The sequence below is a fragment of the Nicotiana attenuata genome, unplaced genomic scaffold, assembly GCF_001879085.1.
Source record: "Nicotiana attenuata strain UT unplaced genomic scaffold, NIATTr2, whole genome shotgun sequence".
Lineage (NCBI taxonomy): Eukaryota > Viridiplantae > Streptophyta > Magnoliopsida > Solanales > Solanaceae > Nicotiana > Nicotiana attenuata.
Window position 1 is genome coordinate 168,137 of NW_017672099.1, and position 18,426 is coordinate 186,562.

General features: G+C 39.8%; 1 protein-coding gene across 1 annotated transcript; it reads left to right on the forward strand.

Annotated features, from left to right (window-relative positions):
- Positions 1 to 8,495: 8,495 nt before the first annotated feature.
- Positions 8,496 to 13,727, forward strand: LOC109211813 (probable protein S-acyltransferase 14). The gene is made up of 7 exons (XM_019375395.1): positions 8,496 to 9,002; positions 9,737 to 9,956; positions 10,044 to 10,135; positions 11,076 to 11,199; positions 11,298 to 11,383; positions 12,321 to 12,386; positions 13,239 to 13,727. Exons 1-7 carry the CDS (start codon positions 8,787 to 8,789, stop codon positions 13,362 to 13,364), a joined length of 930 nt encoding a protein of 309 aa, XP_019230940.1. The 5' UTR covers positions 8,496 to 8,786; the 3' UTR covers positions 13,365 to 13,727.
- The last annotated feature ends 4,699 nt before the right edge of the window (positions 13,728 to 18,426 follow it).

Sequence of the window (18,426 nt, forward strand, 5' to 3'; positions counted from 1 at the left end):
GGTATTTTATATTACGATCCTAATAAAGATCGTGAAGAATTAGCAAAGATGGTTACCGTTATGTGCTTACCATATACTTTTCCTTCTAACCCTAATTTTGTGCATTATATTAGAAAAGTTTTTAATCCTACTTATAAAGGTTGGTCTCGCGCAATAGTTAAGAGCGATATTTATAAATATAAACATGAATATGAACAATATTTGCGGTATTTATTTACTCATATAACTAATCGGATTTCTATTACTACTGATATTGGTAGAAGTAATAATGACTGTGATTATCTAACTGTTACAAGTCATTGATAGACGAGGAGTGGATAATGCAAAAACGCATTATTGCGTATAGAATAATTAATTCACGTCACACAGGTAAGTTTATTGCTAACACTGTTGCAGATATTTGTAGATATTTTTGCATTAGAGATAAAATAATGGCAATTTCTATGGATAATGCTTCTAGTAACACTAGTGCTATAGGCATACTTACAACAACACTAAATCCTGCATTTAGTAATTGTTTCCATGTGAGATGTATTTGTCACATTTACCATTTAATCGTCGGTGATGGTATGAGAATTTTAAATTTAGAAATTGAAAAGGTTAGAATGGCTCTTAATTGGCTTTTTTATTCAAACCGTAGAAGTAGACTTAGAGAGTATTTTAAAAAATGTGATGAATTTGGCCTTAGAGAAAGAAAGGTTCCTAAACCTTGTCCAACTAGATGGAATTATATGTACGAAAGTTTAGTAGTTGCATATGAATATAGAAACCCAATTAATGCAACGTTTAATGCTCGTGTTGGTGGTGAGGATGATGATGAAATCCTTACAAATCAAGATTGGACGAATGTTAAAATTCTTATAGATTTTTTAGAACATTTTCAAATTGCTACAAATGCATTTTCTGGACAATATTATCCTACTATTTCAATTTGTTTAGTTTATATTGCAGCACTATGTGATTTGTTTGTTGAATTTTCGGAGGGTGGGAAAATTTATAAACTTGCTATAAATGCAATGAAAGAAAAGTTTAAAAAATATTTTTTCCCTATCCCCCCTATTTATGGTGTTGCTGCAATGTTAAATCCTACAATGAAATTAGGAGGTCCTCACTTTTGGTACTAAAATATTTATAAGGCTTTAGATCTTTCAGTTGAGGAATTTTCTACACTTGCAGAGGCAAAAGCCTCAATTAAAATAAATGCTCAAACAATTTATAATACTTATCAACTTGCGTTAGATCATGCTAGGCCAAATGTTCCAACCCCTACTTCGTCTAGTTCACAATCATCTAAAAGAGTTGCGGGCCTAAAAACACTTAAATCTTGGACGGAGTTTAGGGTTTCTCAAGGTGATAATTTTGATGAGACTTCACATCTAAATGAGCTTCAAGTTTATTTGTCGCAGGGACTTGAAAAGGAGAATCCAGACGGCACCTTTGATCTTTTGGAATGGTGGAAGGCAAGGGAAAAACATTTTCCGGTTCTTGCAAGGATGACTCGGGATATTTTATTTATTCAAGCTTCAACAGTTGCATCAGAGAGCGCTTTCAATCAAGCAAGACTTCAAATAGGTGATCATAGAGCGTCTATGAGGGAGAGCTTGGAAAAGTCAGTACTATTCAGAGATTGGATCCGCTCGGAAAGAAGAAACTTTGGACTTGCAGAATCACAACCGGAGATAGATGAAGCTTATGAAGAAATGATAGCGGAACTTGCGGAGGATGCTGCTTCGCCCAGAAGCGGTGATGAACAAGCTTCTTTTCCGCCACCACCAACGGAACCTCCTCCGAACCTTGAAGGATTTATGAGATTTGTTAGAGATACAATGTAGGTTATGGAGTAACTTGTACTTTGGCATATCTTCTTTAGTTTTTTTCCTTTTAATGGTGGTATTAGTACCTTGTTGTGCTCATTCCATTGGGGGGAAGAAGACTAAGAAAGATATGCAATTTTTGGTAATAAAAATTATAAGACATGCCCTTGAATATCTCTTTGCAATATTTTTTTGTCTTTAACTTGCAATTATTTATAAGCTATAATATATATACATAACATACAATATATACTACAAGAAAATACATAAGGGAATATATATACATAACAGTACAGTATACTAGTATACTATACTAGTATACTATATATATTATATTTACATGAAGAAGTAGTACTATATATACTACAAAACAAGATTTTTCAAAATGAGGGCCCCACCCCCAATGACCACCAATGGTCATATTAATTGCACAAATAGCCGTTTTTTTTTCCAATTTACAAAACTAACCTTCTCTAACACTATAAGTACCCCCCTCCCTCTTCTTCATTTCAATACTCAATACTCATTTCTCAATCTAAATTTCTCTCAATCTCTCAATCTCCAATTTTCAAGACTTCAAGTCTCAATCTCAATTTTCAAGTTAAATCATGCCTCGTTCGGAAAGAGTGCGCTTATTTGTTTCGCAATACTATGAAGTGCTTGAAGAAAATGAAGAAGGTCAAATATTAAAGTGCAAGAACTGTGGAAAAGTCTTAAATTTTCGTTCAGGGTGTACCACAGGCATTTTAAGGAGGCATATAAAGTATTGTGTTGAGGGTATTTATCCGCAAATTCGTCTTTAAGATTTTTCAACAATTTGTGTTATTTTAAAATTATTAGACGTATGTATGCTTCATGTTGTACTTTGTTATTAATTTATTATGCATGCCAATTTAGTTTTACTATTGATTTGTTATTTTACATTTTCGTCAAACACTTTAATAATTAGATTTCTATATTATATATACTACATATATTTATATAGCCATGCATAAGAGCAATTTATATATATACATACACATATGGTTTACAAGAAATTGCCTTAAATAAAAAAAATTAAAAAAAAGCCCGAAAATAAAAAAAGCCCGTTAGGCCCGCTAAGCCCACGAGCCCGGCCCATTTAGCCCAGGACCATATGGGCTTAGGCCCGTCACGGGCTGGTCCTACCCGTTGAGCCCACGAAGCCCGGGACCGCGAAGCCCGAGACCGCCAGAGCCCGGGACCGCTAAGCCCAGGCCCGTTTAGCCCGGCCCGTTTAGCCCATTTAGGCCCGGGCCGTTGAAACTGCAAAGCAAAAGTGTTAGAGGACCGATCGAGCAAGTCCATGACAAAACTTCATAGGGAATATTACCTCTTTGGCAAGCTCAGTTCGTTGTTGGCAAGCCTTTGCCAATTCGGCTCGAAGATCACTGATTTCCTTTTCTTTCTTGACATAGAGGGTTTTAAGACTGTCCATCTCTTCCGAGATCTTCTTAAGCCCAGCCTCACATCGAGCAAGATCAGCTCAAGACTTGGAAAATGCCCTTTTATGGAGCACCACAGCCTTCATAAAAAGGGGGAAAGTTAGACTCAGGACAGCAAGAACAAAGCGCAGGTGTAATTTTGAAAGACAGAAAACTCACTTGTTTGAAGAGTCGACGAGCCTCATCAAAGATGAAAGAAGCATCTAGGTCAGGGCCATCTTCAATCCCTGCGAGGAATTCTCGAAAGATGTCATGCCCTTCGTGGCTCGCCCCCACTTCAGAAGATCTCATGTTCTAAGCATCTCGGATTTGCCCCTCGGAGAACTCGGGACCAGGCGGTGAGTCATCCATATTGATTACCCCAAGCAATCCACTCGGGGCATTCTCTTCTATCTGAAGGGGCTCGGGATCGGGCCCCTCGGCCTCGCCCTCCAAATGGCCTCCTAGGCGAGGTGCCTTTTTCTGCCTGATGGCGGGGACTTTGTTTGAACTCCCCTCGGAGATCTCTTCGGCTCTAGAATGAACCACATCAACCATCACCGGTTCGACAGACTTCGGAGCACCGGTGTTTCCTCTTTTACGAGCTACCAACAAGCAGTTGTCATCTTCTTCTTCCTCCTGATCCCGAAGGCGTTGGGCCGTTTCCGGAGATAAGGCCACCATATCGGCCTTGGATTTTTGAGCCGCGCTTTTCTTGGGCTTCGAGGGATTTGCATGTGATTCCCTTTTTCTTTTCTTTTCTTTAGAAGGATTCAGGATCTCTTCTTCACCAGCCGGGGCCGGCCGCATAGCAACGGCGTCTCCGAGACCTGCACAAAAATGAAGTAAGTATTCCTCTAAAGAAGTACAAGTAAACAAACAAGAGAACTCACCATGATTTTTAGCCTCTCATCGGCCCTTGGCCAAATCTCACCAGCAACGCTCCGAATACAAGGAAGTGGAACTCAGCTTTCGGACCCAGCCTTCAAGGTCCGGGACCGCACCAGGAAACCAAGCAGTAGCTGTGCCATCAGAAAGGGGTTAGACCAAGAGAAAAGATAAAGCTGAGAAAAAGAAGAGAAAGCAGGGTATAAAGTTACTATGTACTTACGATTCATGTTCCACTCCTCGGGGAACGACATCCAATCAGCAAGAATCAGGTCGGAGGTCCTGACTCGGACAAACCGGCTCATCCACCCTCTGTCTTTGTCCTCATCGATACTGGAGAAGAGAGATTTCAAGGATCGACGTTGCAGTTTTATTAAGCCACCTCGATAAAGTCGAGGACAGTACAGCCTGATCAGATGGTCGAGGGTGAAAGGCATCCCCTCGACCTGAATTGAAAAGAATCTGATCAAATGAACAATTTGCCAGAATGAAGGGTAGATCTGGCCAAGCGTCACTTGGTATCGTCGACAAAAGTCAAGAATGACTGGATCTATCGGACCCTGAGCTGGAATTGCGGGGCCCAGCGTGAATGGATAGGTATACACGATTAAGTACCCCGTATTATATGTAGTGATGTCCTCCTCGGGGAAGGGATCACTACGTCTTTGTTCTCCCACTTGCAGTCCTTCTTTACTTGCTCGAGCTCGTCCTCAGTTATCAAACAGACGTATCGAGACATGGGCTCGCATCGACCTGGTGTTGATATAGGTTTCTCGATCTTGAAATCGGATGTTATTTCACATGGCGGGGCAATGCACTCCTCAATACGAGGGGACACTACCGCTTTACTCTTGGTTGATCGAGAAGATGAAGAAGTTTTTTCTTTTTGGGGAACCGATTTAGATGTCTTAGCCATTATAATACGGAAATTCAAGAAAATAGAGAATGTTGATAATGAAGTAAGAGCTAATAGAAGAGAAGGGAGAATTCAGAGAAGTTGAAAGGGCTAATGATACTTTGAGAACAATATGAGAATAAAGTTTGCAAGATTGTGAAGTTGATCTATTTATAGAGGTCATTTAAGCGTACTGAGGAAGCCAAAAAGCCGACCGTCAGTCGCCTCCAATTAACGACTTTGGGAACCGCACGAAAAGCAACCTTTCAGTCACTTCAGCCGCTGACGTCACGAGATTGGCATCAGGATCAAAGCGTCAAAAATTAATTCGTTTCTTATCGACCTATTTCGAGTTCGAGCAAGTGCTTACTCGACTGCTAAGCCCAAGGGCTACCCGAGTTTGAGAAAATTCTCACCCGGGGACTATAAAAAAGCCTAAGGGCTAACTTTATTTCGAGTTCGAGCAAGTGCTCACTTGACTACTAAGCCCAAGGGCTACCCGAGTTTGAGAAAATTCTCATTCGGGGATTACCTACGAAACCTAAGGGCTAACTTTATTTCAAATTCGAGACCTTGCTCTCACTCAACTCGGACTCAAGAGTCCCATTATTCCGAGCTCACATTAAATTGATTTAAGCTTAGCTCGAGGATTAACAAAACCTTAAGGGGTATTATATTGATCGATTAAAAATCTAAAGGTTTATTATGTTCTGAGTCCGGTATTCGGACTAATCACTAAAATTATACAATCAAATTTTTCACAAATAAAGAGGGAATGGAATCCAACATGAGCCAAAAATGAGACAAAGAGATCCTTTTATATTTTCAAGAGATGGTTACAACATATATTTACAACATCCACGAAGGATCCTTACACAGGAACAAAGAAGCAAAATACAAAAGCCAAGAACCTAATCTACTTTTAAGGCCACGTCCTCGAGAGCGGCATCTTTGGGAAACTCCTTCCCGGGGACCCCATTTTGATCTTTGGAAATGTTTGTGTGCCTGAAGAAATTTAGGGCAGAGCACCCTCGATAAATGTAACTATATTTCCAGCAGAGGGGATCGAGCATTCTGTTAAAATTTTGGGCCATAATTCGTTAAAAAAGAGCGGCAAAAGAAAAAGACCAGAATGGAAGACAAGAAGATGTAGCTTCACCTTCTATCACAAGAAAAACCAAAAAAGGTTGCAAGATGCACGAGCAACGGTCCAAGAATGTTCATCCTTGGGACGTTGTAGGATGCATAAGTTAGTAGATGATAGTGCCACCTCACTTCATGGAAAGCAAAAGGAATGAAGTGTCACACTAGGTTGAAGTTAAGAGAGATGAGCGGCAAGGTGAAGTTCGCATATTTTCTGATGCGGGAAGGATTCTGCGCCCTTCTCTCGTTGTTTCGAGTCGAAGCTTTGAAAAGGAGAGCCTTGGCGTAACTAGTAAAGTTGCTGCCATGCGACCAGGAGGTCGCAGGTTCGAACCATGGAAACAGATGATTAGAGAAAGAAATAAAGAAGGGAAAGAATCAGAGTAAATGAAGATGAAATGCGTACAGTTCTTTGTTCAACAGAGTAGCCTCATATTTATAGAAAGGCGACGACGGTTCGGCGGCGTTAGTGGCCGACCAGTGCTGGCGCGCATTTGATGTTTTGGGGAAGCGTGCTGACGTGACATTTTCGATCACTTCAAAGCGCCTACGTCACGGGCATGACATCATCATAAGAGGCTCGGGAAAATCGAGGTTCAAATCGTTTCTTATCATCTTATTCTAAGAAACGCGGGGACTATCTGTATACGGTCAAAATCATATGCCTCTGATTTATAGGCTCGAGGGTCCATCATAGGCCCGAGTTCGGGTGAGGTCGAGTTCGAGACCAGTGGACCAGAATCGAGCTCAAAGACAGAGTGCAATGCCCGGAGATAGGAGTACGAGGAATACCGGGGCCAAGTATGCTCGACCCCAAAACAGTACCGTTATGAATTTATAACAGAATAAGCTAGATTCCTGCCACGTCCCCAAAATCATGGCGCAAATCCCGGAATAGGATTGTACGATTCCTTACTTGGCGGTTAGACAGCTGTATCAAGAATATTCCTTACTGCAAATAGAAATATACCTTATTTAGGGATTCCCCTATTATATAAAGGGTACCACAATCATTTGTAACATCATCTATTCATTGAGAAAAGAATATACTTTCTACCTTTTCGCCTACTGTTCATCAGCATTGTCGTTTAGCTCAACTGTTCTTACTTTACTTTTCTTGCTTAATTGTTCTTATTGTTCTAAGCCCACCTCGAGGTCACTAAGCTCAAGGTAATTACTGCTGAGTAACATTAGTTTGATTCACTTCTATCTTTGATCTCTACCTCATATTTCTTGATTATTAATTGGTATTGAATTAAATCACATATCTTTAAAACCACTAATCAAATTTAATTGTTACTCGTATTTTCGAGGTAAATAATTAGGTTTCTTAATTTTTGGAGGACTATCTTTTAAGAAGATATTAAGATTAATCTGAAGTTGAGGAGTAACATAGACAATTTTAAAAAGAGTGAATTGGTCAAATTGCAATTATTATTTTTGTTGAAGATAAATAAGTTAAAAAATGTTAAAAGAAATCAAAATAAAGAAGGCAAATGCAACATCACACAGCAGCAAATTGAGTAGCCGACCAAACAAGAGATATCTATGAATTTTTTTCGCTTATCGCTTAATAAAATACAAATATACACAAACATAATACCAGTACAACTTCGCGTTCATTAAGATAAGGATATCTTAATGAAACAACGATTTGTTTCATATCAGCAAGTTGCAAATTAAGGAAGTAAGGCAACCAGTCCCATCAGTTGTTTATCTATAAGTCGTTATCATATTCCATGCTACACTTAAGGACAATTAAGATTTTATTATTTTTAGCATATGCAATTAAAATGCTATTAAGTAAGTTAGGCAACAAGTCTTTTGGTTTATAGATTAAGGATAAGACATGATAAATTAAAATTTTCGTATTTCATTTACCTTTAAAATGTTACCAAAATCATATGTTTTATATAAAAGCCAAACCATCTTCAATAGAACAACGAATTTGGTTATGTTGCCAAAATCCCGCATCTCAAATAAAATTCAAATAAATTGTCTTTAGTAGATCAATTTAGTGACCAGATGACAAATATTTCAAATTGAACGATATCATTATAAGTTTAAATTACACTGATATTTTATTTTTGTTCAAGTAAAAAAATTTAATCTAGGTAAGATAGAAAGATAATGAATCAAATCAAATCGTCCATATCTATTTAGAATAACCTTATGTATGCACCTTATAAACGCCAATATGAGAAGGACCTTCTAGATTTTGCAGTCAGCCATGACCAAAGAAAAAAGAACCTTCTAATTATTAATTAATTATTTATTTCATTTAAATAAATAATTAAACTCTAGGCTTCGTACATTTTTCAGCAGGAGTTGGAAATATGCCAAGCTTGACCATCCCAATACAATGGGTGCTGTAATTCCAATGTTACCCTTTCCGCTTCTGAGTTTCTCTTCTTTCTCAGCATTTCACTCCTCCTTAACTATGGATTCCACTTTCTCTGCTTGGAATCCATAAACCCATAAAAAATAATTTCAAACAAATTAATCAAATAAACACTCTCAAGAACAAAATAAATTTGAACCCCTTTGATTCTTATTTTGCATAATTCTTTTTTTTTAAATTTATTTCTTGAGGGATTTAAAATTATGTATAGATCTGGAACTGTGATGGCTTGGAACGTATTTAGATTCTGTACGGCCCTAAGAGGGCTGGGCTCAATCATGATCTTGTTGGTCCTAGGCGTTGTGGGCGTTACATACTACGCCGTCGTTTTGACCAACTATGGCCCGTCCCTCGTCAGTGGTGGTGGAATTCTTGATGCCTTTATCGCTCTTGCCGTACTTGCCGTATTTCATTGTTTGGTAAATTTGTTGACTTTTCTTATATTGGGATTCCTGATTGATCATTTGTTTTAATGGGTTGCTAGGAATTTAGATATATGTGGGGTTTTGCGAATTAATTGTGAAAAATATTCTTTTTTGGTGTTATTCTTGGATCTTTGTAAAAGTTAGGTGTTTGAGAATATTAGAAAACATGTTTATGCATCATGCACACTTGAATTTGACATGACTGTTCTTAGCTTGGTTAGGAATTGATGATAGTGTCGGGTTATGTGCAGAGGGGATCTAGGATTTTTATAATATGGTTGTACCAATAAAGAAATGAGAAAAAAGAGATTATTAAGTGGGAATTGATACCTACTCCTTGAGCTAAATAACTCATCATTCAATGAAGTGCACTATTAAGCCTCATTGGAGCATGTCTGCCAGCAGATAATATTAGATCAATTCAAGAAAATATGTACATCAAAGTACCTAATTTGGCGGAGAGACAATGGGTTCACGTGCCCCATATATTGGGCTATAAATCCGCCCCCCCGTTATGTGTGAGATTTACAGATTCCAAATGGAGCAGATGGTTTAGTGTGGGGAAACTAGTATTCATTTCCCATAATGAAAAATCTTACTCTCCTCTTAGAGATTCTGTATTCTTCTTGTTTTATGTTTATACGAAAGCTGAAGGAATCTCTGGATGCACAGTAAGCTATTCTTTGTAGTATGTAGCTAAAGGATGTGTTGTTCATTAATCATTGCAGTTGGTGATGCTTTTGTGGAGTTACTTCTCTGTCATTTTCACGGATCCTGGTAGTGTACCTCAAAGTTGGAATCCAGTCCTGGATGAAGAAAGAGGTGACACTGATCCATTAACTGCAACAGAATTTGGGGCTTCACCAGCTGATCCAGCAAACCCAAGAATACGGTTTTGTAAAAAGTGCAACCAGTTGAAACCGCCTCGATGCCATCACTGTTCTGTTTGTGAGTTCTTGTTATGCACGTTTGTGTTGATTTTTGTTTCTATTTTTTTTCCATTCGAGATTGAGTTGTGCATGTTTGCGCGCTTAGGTGGAAGGTGTGTGCTAAAGATGGACCATCATTGTGTATGGGTTGTCAATTGTGTTGGAGCACTAAACTACAAGTATTTCCTTCTTTTTCTGGTAAGTTTCATTATTCTTAAATGTTGAAAAATATTCATGTATAGTTGTTAGCAAGATTCTAACTATCACAATCCTAAAAAATATTGAATATGTACCAGCGAATATGAAATTTCTCGGCGGCTTTTCTGCACTGATTGCCGTCAGCCTTGGTTGTTAGCTTCTGTTCTAATAGCTAAGGCCCTTTCTCTATTTAATTTAATGTATTGGGTGTTATACTAGTTGCACCTTCCGGATTTCAACGGGTACATCGTACACCACAAAGCTTCAAACATTTTATTTTATACCAACTCCTTATGTTAAACAGGCTCTAGGAAAGAGCTGAAGACCGTATTTTTTTTATCATTCATGATCCGAGTTGAAAATCATAGTTCTTGATCCTAAGCACAATCATCCTAGGATCTTAATTTACGACTTATGTCTCCGTACTTTTATGCAGCTAATCGTGCAACTGTGCAAGTATGACTAGCTGCAAGACCACTTAAAATTGCATTAAGATTTGGCCATTAGCACTATCTTATTTGAACATGCTGGGAACACAGTGAGGAACTTATTTTGAAATTTCTGTAGCGTGTAGCATTGTTCTTTGACAAAATTTGTTTCTTCTTTATGTTAGTGTACAATTCTGCCTATCTGAGCTTACATGGTACCAAGACCGGAGAAAGGAGGGGTTTGGAGGTTGTTGGGCAGCATAAAAATAGTCATATCATGATGCAGCCGACCCGTACTAGTTTGTGATTGAGGCTTAATCGATTTATCAATTGACTTGCATGTGATTTCGAGTTAATATTTTCAATCGTCTTGCCTGTTATGCCTGTCAACTGACATTTGTATTTTCAATATTCGATGAAGATACATTTCCATAATTGATGTTGCATTTCTTGACAATAAATTCTTTATTGAACCTTTTTTCACGAACCAATTACGTCCTTTCTTGATGCAGTTCTACACGTTCCTTGAAACCACTGTTGTGACGCTAGCATTACTGCCGCAGTTTATTGCATTCTTCAGTGATGGAGAGATACCTGGGACTCCAAGCACTCTCGCTACCACTTTCCTTGCTTTTGGTAAGGTGTAGAAACCCTGCTTCCCAAACTTCCCCTCGTATGATTTTTTCCTAGGCGTATTATTTCCTATTAATTTACTCCATTCTTGTGCATTGCAGTTTTCAACCTTGCTTTTGCTTTGAGTGTATTGGGATTTCTGATCATGCACATATCATTGGTAGCTGGTAATACCACAACCATTGAGGTATTACACCTTCCTTACTTTTGGTTGAATGTTTAACTGGCGAACTGCTCTCTGATCGTAAGGGGGAAACTATTGCTACAATTTGTTGTTTCTCTGTGTCTTGGGTTTAGGAAGGTGTTCTTGCTAGATCAATTATCTAAGCGTGTGTATGAACTTTATCATTTTCAAAAAATTATCTAAGTGTGTGTAGTTTGGTTCGTTTTGATTGGACCACCTTGTAAAGTTTCCTTCGTGCAAAATCATGGAAGTCACACTCTTCATATTTCCTCCACCCCACGAAAATAAAGAAACAAAATTGAAGTAGAGAGATTTCTCATTCATTTTGCTTTTCCACATGTGGTTTCTTAAACTCAAATTTACCGAGAACTTAGATTTTACCGGATCAAGTGGTGGATTCCCACGGGACAAAATGACCCTGTAACTCTTCCTCAGCCAGACTTGGCAAGAATAGCAGAGAAAATAAACAATTGGTTATCTTTTAACATTCTCATTATATATTCGTAGTGTTTTCTTATTGATCACTATGGTTCCCTATTACTAGAGGTGGCCTGCGTGCATAGAATCCTTCTCTTGCCAATGGTTTTGACGTTGGCCCTTCAAACACCATACAAAAATTGTGGAAGATATCTTTACAGTAACTGCGGGGCTAAACTACAGGGTTAACCCAAAGAGACCACGGCTTATTTACATCTTCTGATGATAAGCTTTTTTCAGCTCAAACTCTTTTATTTGAATTCTAGGTCTCGTGAGCCAACTGCTCCTTTGAGGCCACTGCTTGTGCTTCTCTTGGAATTCAATAAATTACATATGAAAATTCATTCGAGAAATAAGAGTCACTTTGAGACATTTGAATTTGTAGTTTCCACAGTTCGTTTGCCCACTTTACCGATGGGATGTTAGTATTCTTTGCCACACTAATACACCTGTCTTGCTTCAGGCATATGAGAAGAAGACCACTCCAAAATGGCGTTATGATCTTGGTCGGAAGAGGAACTTTGAACAGGTTAGTTAACTTTGGAAGAGATTGAGATTGTCATTTCCTTGTTTTCAATGGTGGTTGTTCTAAGTTGCAATAGGAAAATTGATGCATCTCATGTAGCAATATGAACTAAATTATAGTCAAAACTCGTGTAAAAAGGTACGAGATCAAGGGCATAGTTTCAACCTGTAGAAGAAATCTGGAGCTAACCATTTTTCTCCCGTTTCTTGGAGTCTCTGTGTTTGAAACTGGGTCAAACACTTTCAATTGCATATTGGTATTTTATGTATACATATAACTGAAAAGAGGGAAAAGAGGAATACTTCTTTATATAGGAATAGGAAGCAGTTAGCGCCAACGTAGGACGTGGATAGACCCACATGCATATTACCTGGGTTTTAATCAAATTCTGAAAAATCCGATATAGAATTGATGCATGCATGTGCTTTTAAGATAGGAAAGCGTGGAGTGAATAAGAACCCTGGTTCCTAGTAAATTTAACTCTGTAATTAAGGAAGCCGGAGCAAGAAGTTTTCAGGAATTTGTACTCTGTGATGACCCCTTGTTTTCGTAGTGGGACTTAATGAATGCATTATGGTCCTCGGATGATTCAAATGCATGTCAAGGGTATGATATTTTTCTTGAAAAGAAAGGGTTGGACGCAGCAAAAACAAGTACTGTTAGAAAGGACCAAATCTCAAGGTTTTCCAACATAGGGTGTGAGCCTGTGTGTTTCTGACTGCTCGAGTCCATGTACAGTAGTTTGATGTCTTCTTTGGCTAGAGTTCCCTTATTGAGTTTGTGGTGTTACCTCATCTGTGTTCTATGCTATATCCTTCTCATTTCACCCTTCTAATCTGTAATTTTATGCATCAGGTTTTTGGCCTAGACAAGCGGTATTGGTTCATCCCAGCATACTCAGAAGAAGATTTAAGAAGGATACCCGCCCTTCATGGTCTTGAATACCCGTCAAAGCCCGAACTTGAATCCCAAGATTTCTAGGAATCGCAAGTACATTACCATGTTGAGTTTGTTTTTCCTTTTTGTAACAATTATAGAGTAGTACCTAATTCATGCCCATCGCGCCACTCAACTGATGAAATTTGGTGTAACTATTTGACGTGGCCTGTGCATCTACTGGCGCTGTGCAGAAACTACACAGAGATATAGTAGAGGCCTGAGCAGCCAAAGGATGTAATGATATGTCCATTTCGTTTGAGTATCCGTTAGGGAAATGTAAGATAGAAGCTTTTCTTATAGACCGGTGTTGTTGTAAGATCAACTGCTTGATTAGAAATGTGGATTGATCTTTGATGACTCTTCCACAGTGAAGTGTTTATGTAATTCGATTGTTCATCTCTTAGATACCGTTTGGATCGAAAATAATGAGTTTAAGTTGGACATACCGATGATATTCCACTAATAAAATTATTCAATTAGAAGGAAATGGAATATTGTTTTTATTGCGCTTTCTTGACATTATACTGTTTTCAAAAGGGTCTTAGTCTTTTCAAGTTATATTAAGTTAGTTAGCAAAGAGTCAATTACGTACTGTTAGCCCCTAATATTGAGACATGACGGATGTCGCGCAGAATCTATGTCAAGGGCTTGTACATTGCCCCTTGGCATGGGCTTGTGCGGGTGTTGGCAAGACATGTGCGGAGCTGAAGGTGTGTCTAAGTTAGTGCATGGACTTAGGCAAGTCAGCCGGGCAAGGTGTCTTGAGTGTTGGCAAGACATCTTGATTGTGGGCAACAACTATGACAAATGAAGGTGCATGGCACTTGACTAAGGCATGCGTGTGGATCAGTGGGACGACAAGGTTTGTGACAAGACATGGTCATGAGTTTATGGGCGAGACATGGTCCAAAGACAAGGCAAGGCAGGAAGGCAAAGTGTGGGCAAAAGCTGTAGAACAAGTGTGCAAGTCATGTGACTGTGAAGTAGTGTGTTGTGCATGTGCTGTGGAAGTTAGCCATGTGCAAGGCACATGTTGCAGTTGGCCAAAATGCTGAAGAGGGATTCAAATTCGTGGGAAGGTTGAATTCAAATTAGGACAAGGTAGTTATGATTGTTACCTTCTCAAAAAAAAAAGGTAGTTATGCTTGTTTTTAGGCTGTCATGTGCAAGGCACATTGTATAACTGCCCCTTACTGCCCCTTTGTAAATCTGCCATAGGCAACCCCTTTTATATGTTGTATTTTCGTTGGTTCAAATACAAGTAGCATATGTGAGCCTTTCCAACTAAGTTCCTTTATATATTCTGCGAGAATTAATAAAGGTTGGGTTTTTACCCGTACTACTGTGTGTTGCTACGTTTTTGCTAAGTCTGAAATAATCTAAGTGTCAGGTTGTGTGCGAAAAAAGTAAGGCTGAGTGACTGAGAGTTTGGCTACTGCCGTGCAGTGTCAATTGTGCTAAAATTGGCTCTGTAACAACTGGTATCAGAGCTTTGGTCGTAATTTGTGGCCATGGCTGGTGGATCCACTTCAGACTTGCGTGATCGTGTGCAAAGGTTGGAGGCGCTGATCGGTGTGACTGATGATCCTTTGGACCTAGCAGATCTAATTACTGAGATCTACCGTCTAAAGGATGGAATGGATCAATTTCGTGAAGGCATTCAGAAAACGTGTGAGGCCACGAATGTTCAAGTTGTGGATCTGAAGAAGGAAATCGAAACTCTAAACTTGGAAATTACAGTTCTCGAAGGGCGTTGGCTGCTCCAGGCCAAGGCAGTGAAGAGCGTTCAAAAGTTAAGATCCCTGATCCGAAGGCGTTTGGTGGAGCGTGTAGTGCTAAAGAATTGGAGAACTTTCTGTGGGATATGGAACAATACTTTGTTGCTGCCAAAGTTCCAAACGGGGAGAAAGTCACAATTACAAGCATGTACCTAACGGGAGATGCTAAATTGTGGTGGAGAACTCGCATGGCTGATGATGAAAGTGCGGCAGACCCAAGATCGATACGTGGGAGAAACTCCGAAAAGAAATAAAGGACCGGTTCTTACCTAGCAATGCATCTTGGCTTGCTAGGCATGGTTTGAAACATCTGCGGCAAACAGGAACAATTCGTGATTATATTAAGGACTTCACTTCCTTAATGTTGGATATACAGAACATGTCGGAGGATGACAAATTGCATAACTTTATTTCTGGAATGCAAGCGTGGGCACAGAATGAACTCAGGAGACAGAGCGTGAAAGATCTCCCGAAGTGCGATTGCTGCAGCGGATTCTTTGGTGGATTATCGCAGTACCCATAGTCTTTCTGAAATTCGCTCTACTCCAAAACCTAAGAAAAAGGTGGAGAAGAAAGGGGAATGGAGGAAGGAAGTTTGAAAAGAAGTTGTGAAAAAGGGCAAGGCTGTTGTTGATGGACCCGCTAGAAACAAAGGCATCGCAAACAAAAAGAGCGATGGTTGCTAGACTTGCGGCAGACCTCACATTGCCAAAATCTATCCAAATCGGGAACGGGTTAATGCTTTGCTTGCTACAGAAAATAATCGGGATGGAGAAGGTCAAGAAGTTGCTGCTGCCTAAGTAAATCCATCGCAATTGCTGAATGTTATCTCGTTGGTTAATGCTACAAGCAACGAGACTAACCCTCATTCTTTGCTAATGCACACCGAAATGAGAATTGGAGAAAAGGGTGTGATAGCTATGGTAGATACTGGCGCTACTCACACCTTTGTCTCGGCCAATTTGGTGCATAAGTACGGATTGAGTGTGAGCAAATGTCCCTCTTACATGAAGACAGTGAATGCCAAAGCACAAGCCATTGTGGGTATGGCTTACAATGTTCCTATGTCTGTCGGGAACTGGAAAGGGAAAGTTAATTTGATGGTGATTCCATCGGAGGACTTTGAGGTGATCCTCGGAATTAACTTTATGCAGAAAAATCGCTTTGTTCCAATGCCTCACTTGGACGGAGTGATGATCATGCATGAAACGACTCCTAGTTTTGTGAAGGTTGTTCATCCTTATGGGAAAGAAGAAACTCAACGGAAGGCTTCATTAGTTTCTGCCATGATGGTTGAAAAAGGTTTGAAAAGGGGAGATGATACTTTCCTTGCTGCTATGGTTGAGGTGAAGCCTGATGTGAAGGTTGATGTGCCGGACTGCGTCACTCAAATCTTGAGTGACTTTGCTGATGTGATGCCACCGGAATTGCCTAAAAATCTTCCACTACGGAGGGCTATTGATCACAAGATAGAGTTGCTGCCAGGTTCAATGCCTCCTGCTCAACCTCCTTATCAGATGGCGCCAAAAAAGTTGGTTGAATTGCCGAAACAATTGAACGAGTTGCTTGATGCGAGACTGATTCAGCCATCAAAAGCTCCATTTGGTGCACCTGTTTTATTTCAAAAGAAGCAGGATGGAACGCTTCATATGTGTGTTGATTATCGGGCGTTGAACAAGGTGACTGTAAAGAACAAATATCTGGTTCCATTGGCGCAAGACTTGATGGACAGATTGAGCAAGGCTTGCTGGTTCACGAAGCTTGATTTACGGTCTGGTTATTGGCAGGTACGGATAGCTGAAGGTGATGAGTCTAAAACTACATGTGTTACGAGTTATGGCTCATATGAATTCCTTGTTATGTCGTTCGGGTTGACAAATGCCCCTACTACTTTTTTCAACCTGATGAATAATGTGTTGTATGAGTACTTGGATGACTTTGTCGTTGTCTACTTAGATGACATTGTTATATATAGTCGGACCTTGGATGAACATATGTCACACTTGATTAAGGTGCTGTGTCGTTTGAGGGAGTACCAGCTTTATGTGAAGATGGAAAAGTGTGAGTTTTCTAGACAGGAGATAAAGTTTCTTGGGCACTTGGTGAGCCAAAATCAGGTGCTGATGGACCCGAACAAGGTGCAGGTCATTGTGGAATGGCAGGCGCCCAATTCAGTGAAAGAGTTGAGGTCTTTCCTCGGGTTAGCTAATTACTATCGGAAGTTCATTGCTGGCTATTCAAAGAAAGTTGCTCCTTTGACTGATTTGTTGAAGAAGAATGTTAGGTGGGCGTGGTCTGAAAAATGCAGTGGTGCGTTTGAGATGCTGAAAGAAGCTATTGCCTCAGAACCTATCTTGCGGCTTCCTGATTTTGAACTGCCCTTTGAAGTTCATACTGATGCTTCCGACAAGGCTGTTGGAGGTGTGTTGGTTCAAGAAGGCCACCCAGTGGCGTTTGAAAGCAGAAAATTGAATGAAGCGGAGCAAAGGTATTCGGCTCATGAGAAAGAGATGGTTGCTGTTATCCATTGCTTGCAGATTTGGCGTGTCTACTTGCTGGGAGCAAAATTCGTCGTGAGGACGGATAATGTGGCTAATACATTTTTCAAGACACAGAAAAAGCTAAGTTCGAAGCAGGCTCGTTGGCAAGAATTCTTGGCAGAATATGATTTTATTTGGGAGCACAAACCGGGAAAACACAACCAAGTTGCTGATGCATTGAGCCGGAAAGAGGTATTTGCTGCTGTTTATTCTATTACTCGACTTGAATCTGATTTTCACGATAAGATCAAGTCGTGTGCTGCTAATGATCCATTGTACATCAAAACAATGAATCATGTGAGAGAAGGGACGGTAAGACGGTACTGGATCGAGGACGATCTCCTCTATTTCAAAGGGGGGAAGAATCGTGGTGCCACTTGGTGATGGATTGCATCGTGAACTGCTGAAAGAGACGCATGATACTCTATGGGCCGGTCATCCGGGAATTGAAAGGATGATGGCTCTACTGTCCCGCTACTACTTTTGGCCCAAGATGGAGCATGATGTGGAAGCGTACATGAAGAGTTGCCTTGTGTGCCAGCTTGACAAAATTGAGCGGAAGAAAGAGGCGGGTTTGCTGCAACCTCTGCCTATTCCAGAAGAAACATGGCAATCCGTTTCTATGGATTTTATCTGCGGGTTCCCTAAGGTTAATTGGTTGTCTTCGATTATGGTTGTGGTTGACAAGTTTTCAAAGTATACTGTTTTTATTGCTGCCCCAACTGAATGTCCCTCAAAGGTTGCTGCTGAGTTATTCTTCAAGAACGTGGTTAAGTATTTCAGAAT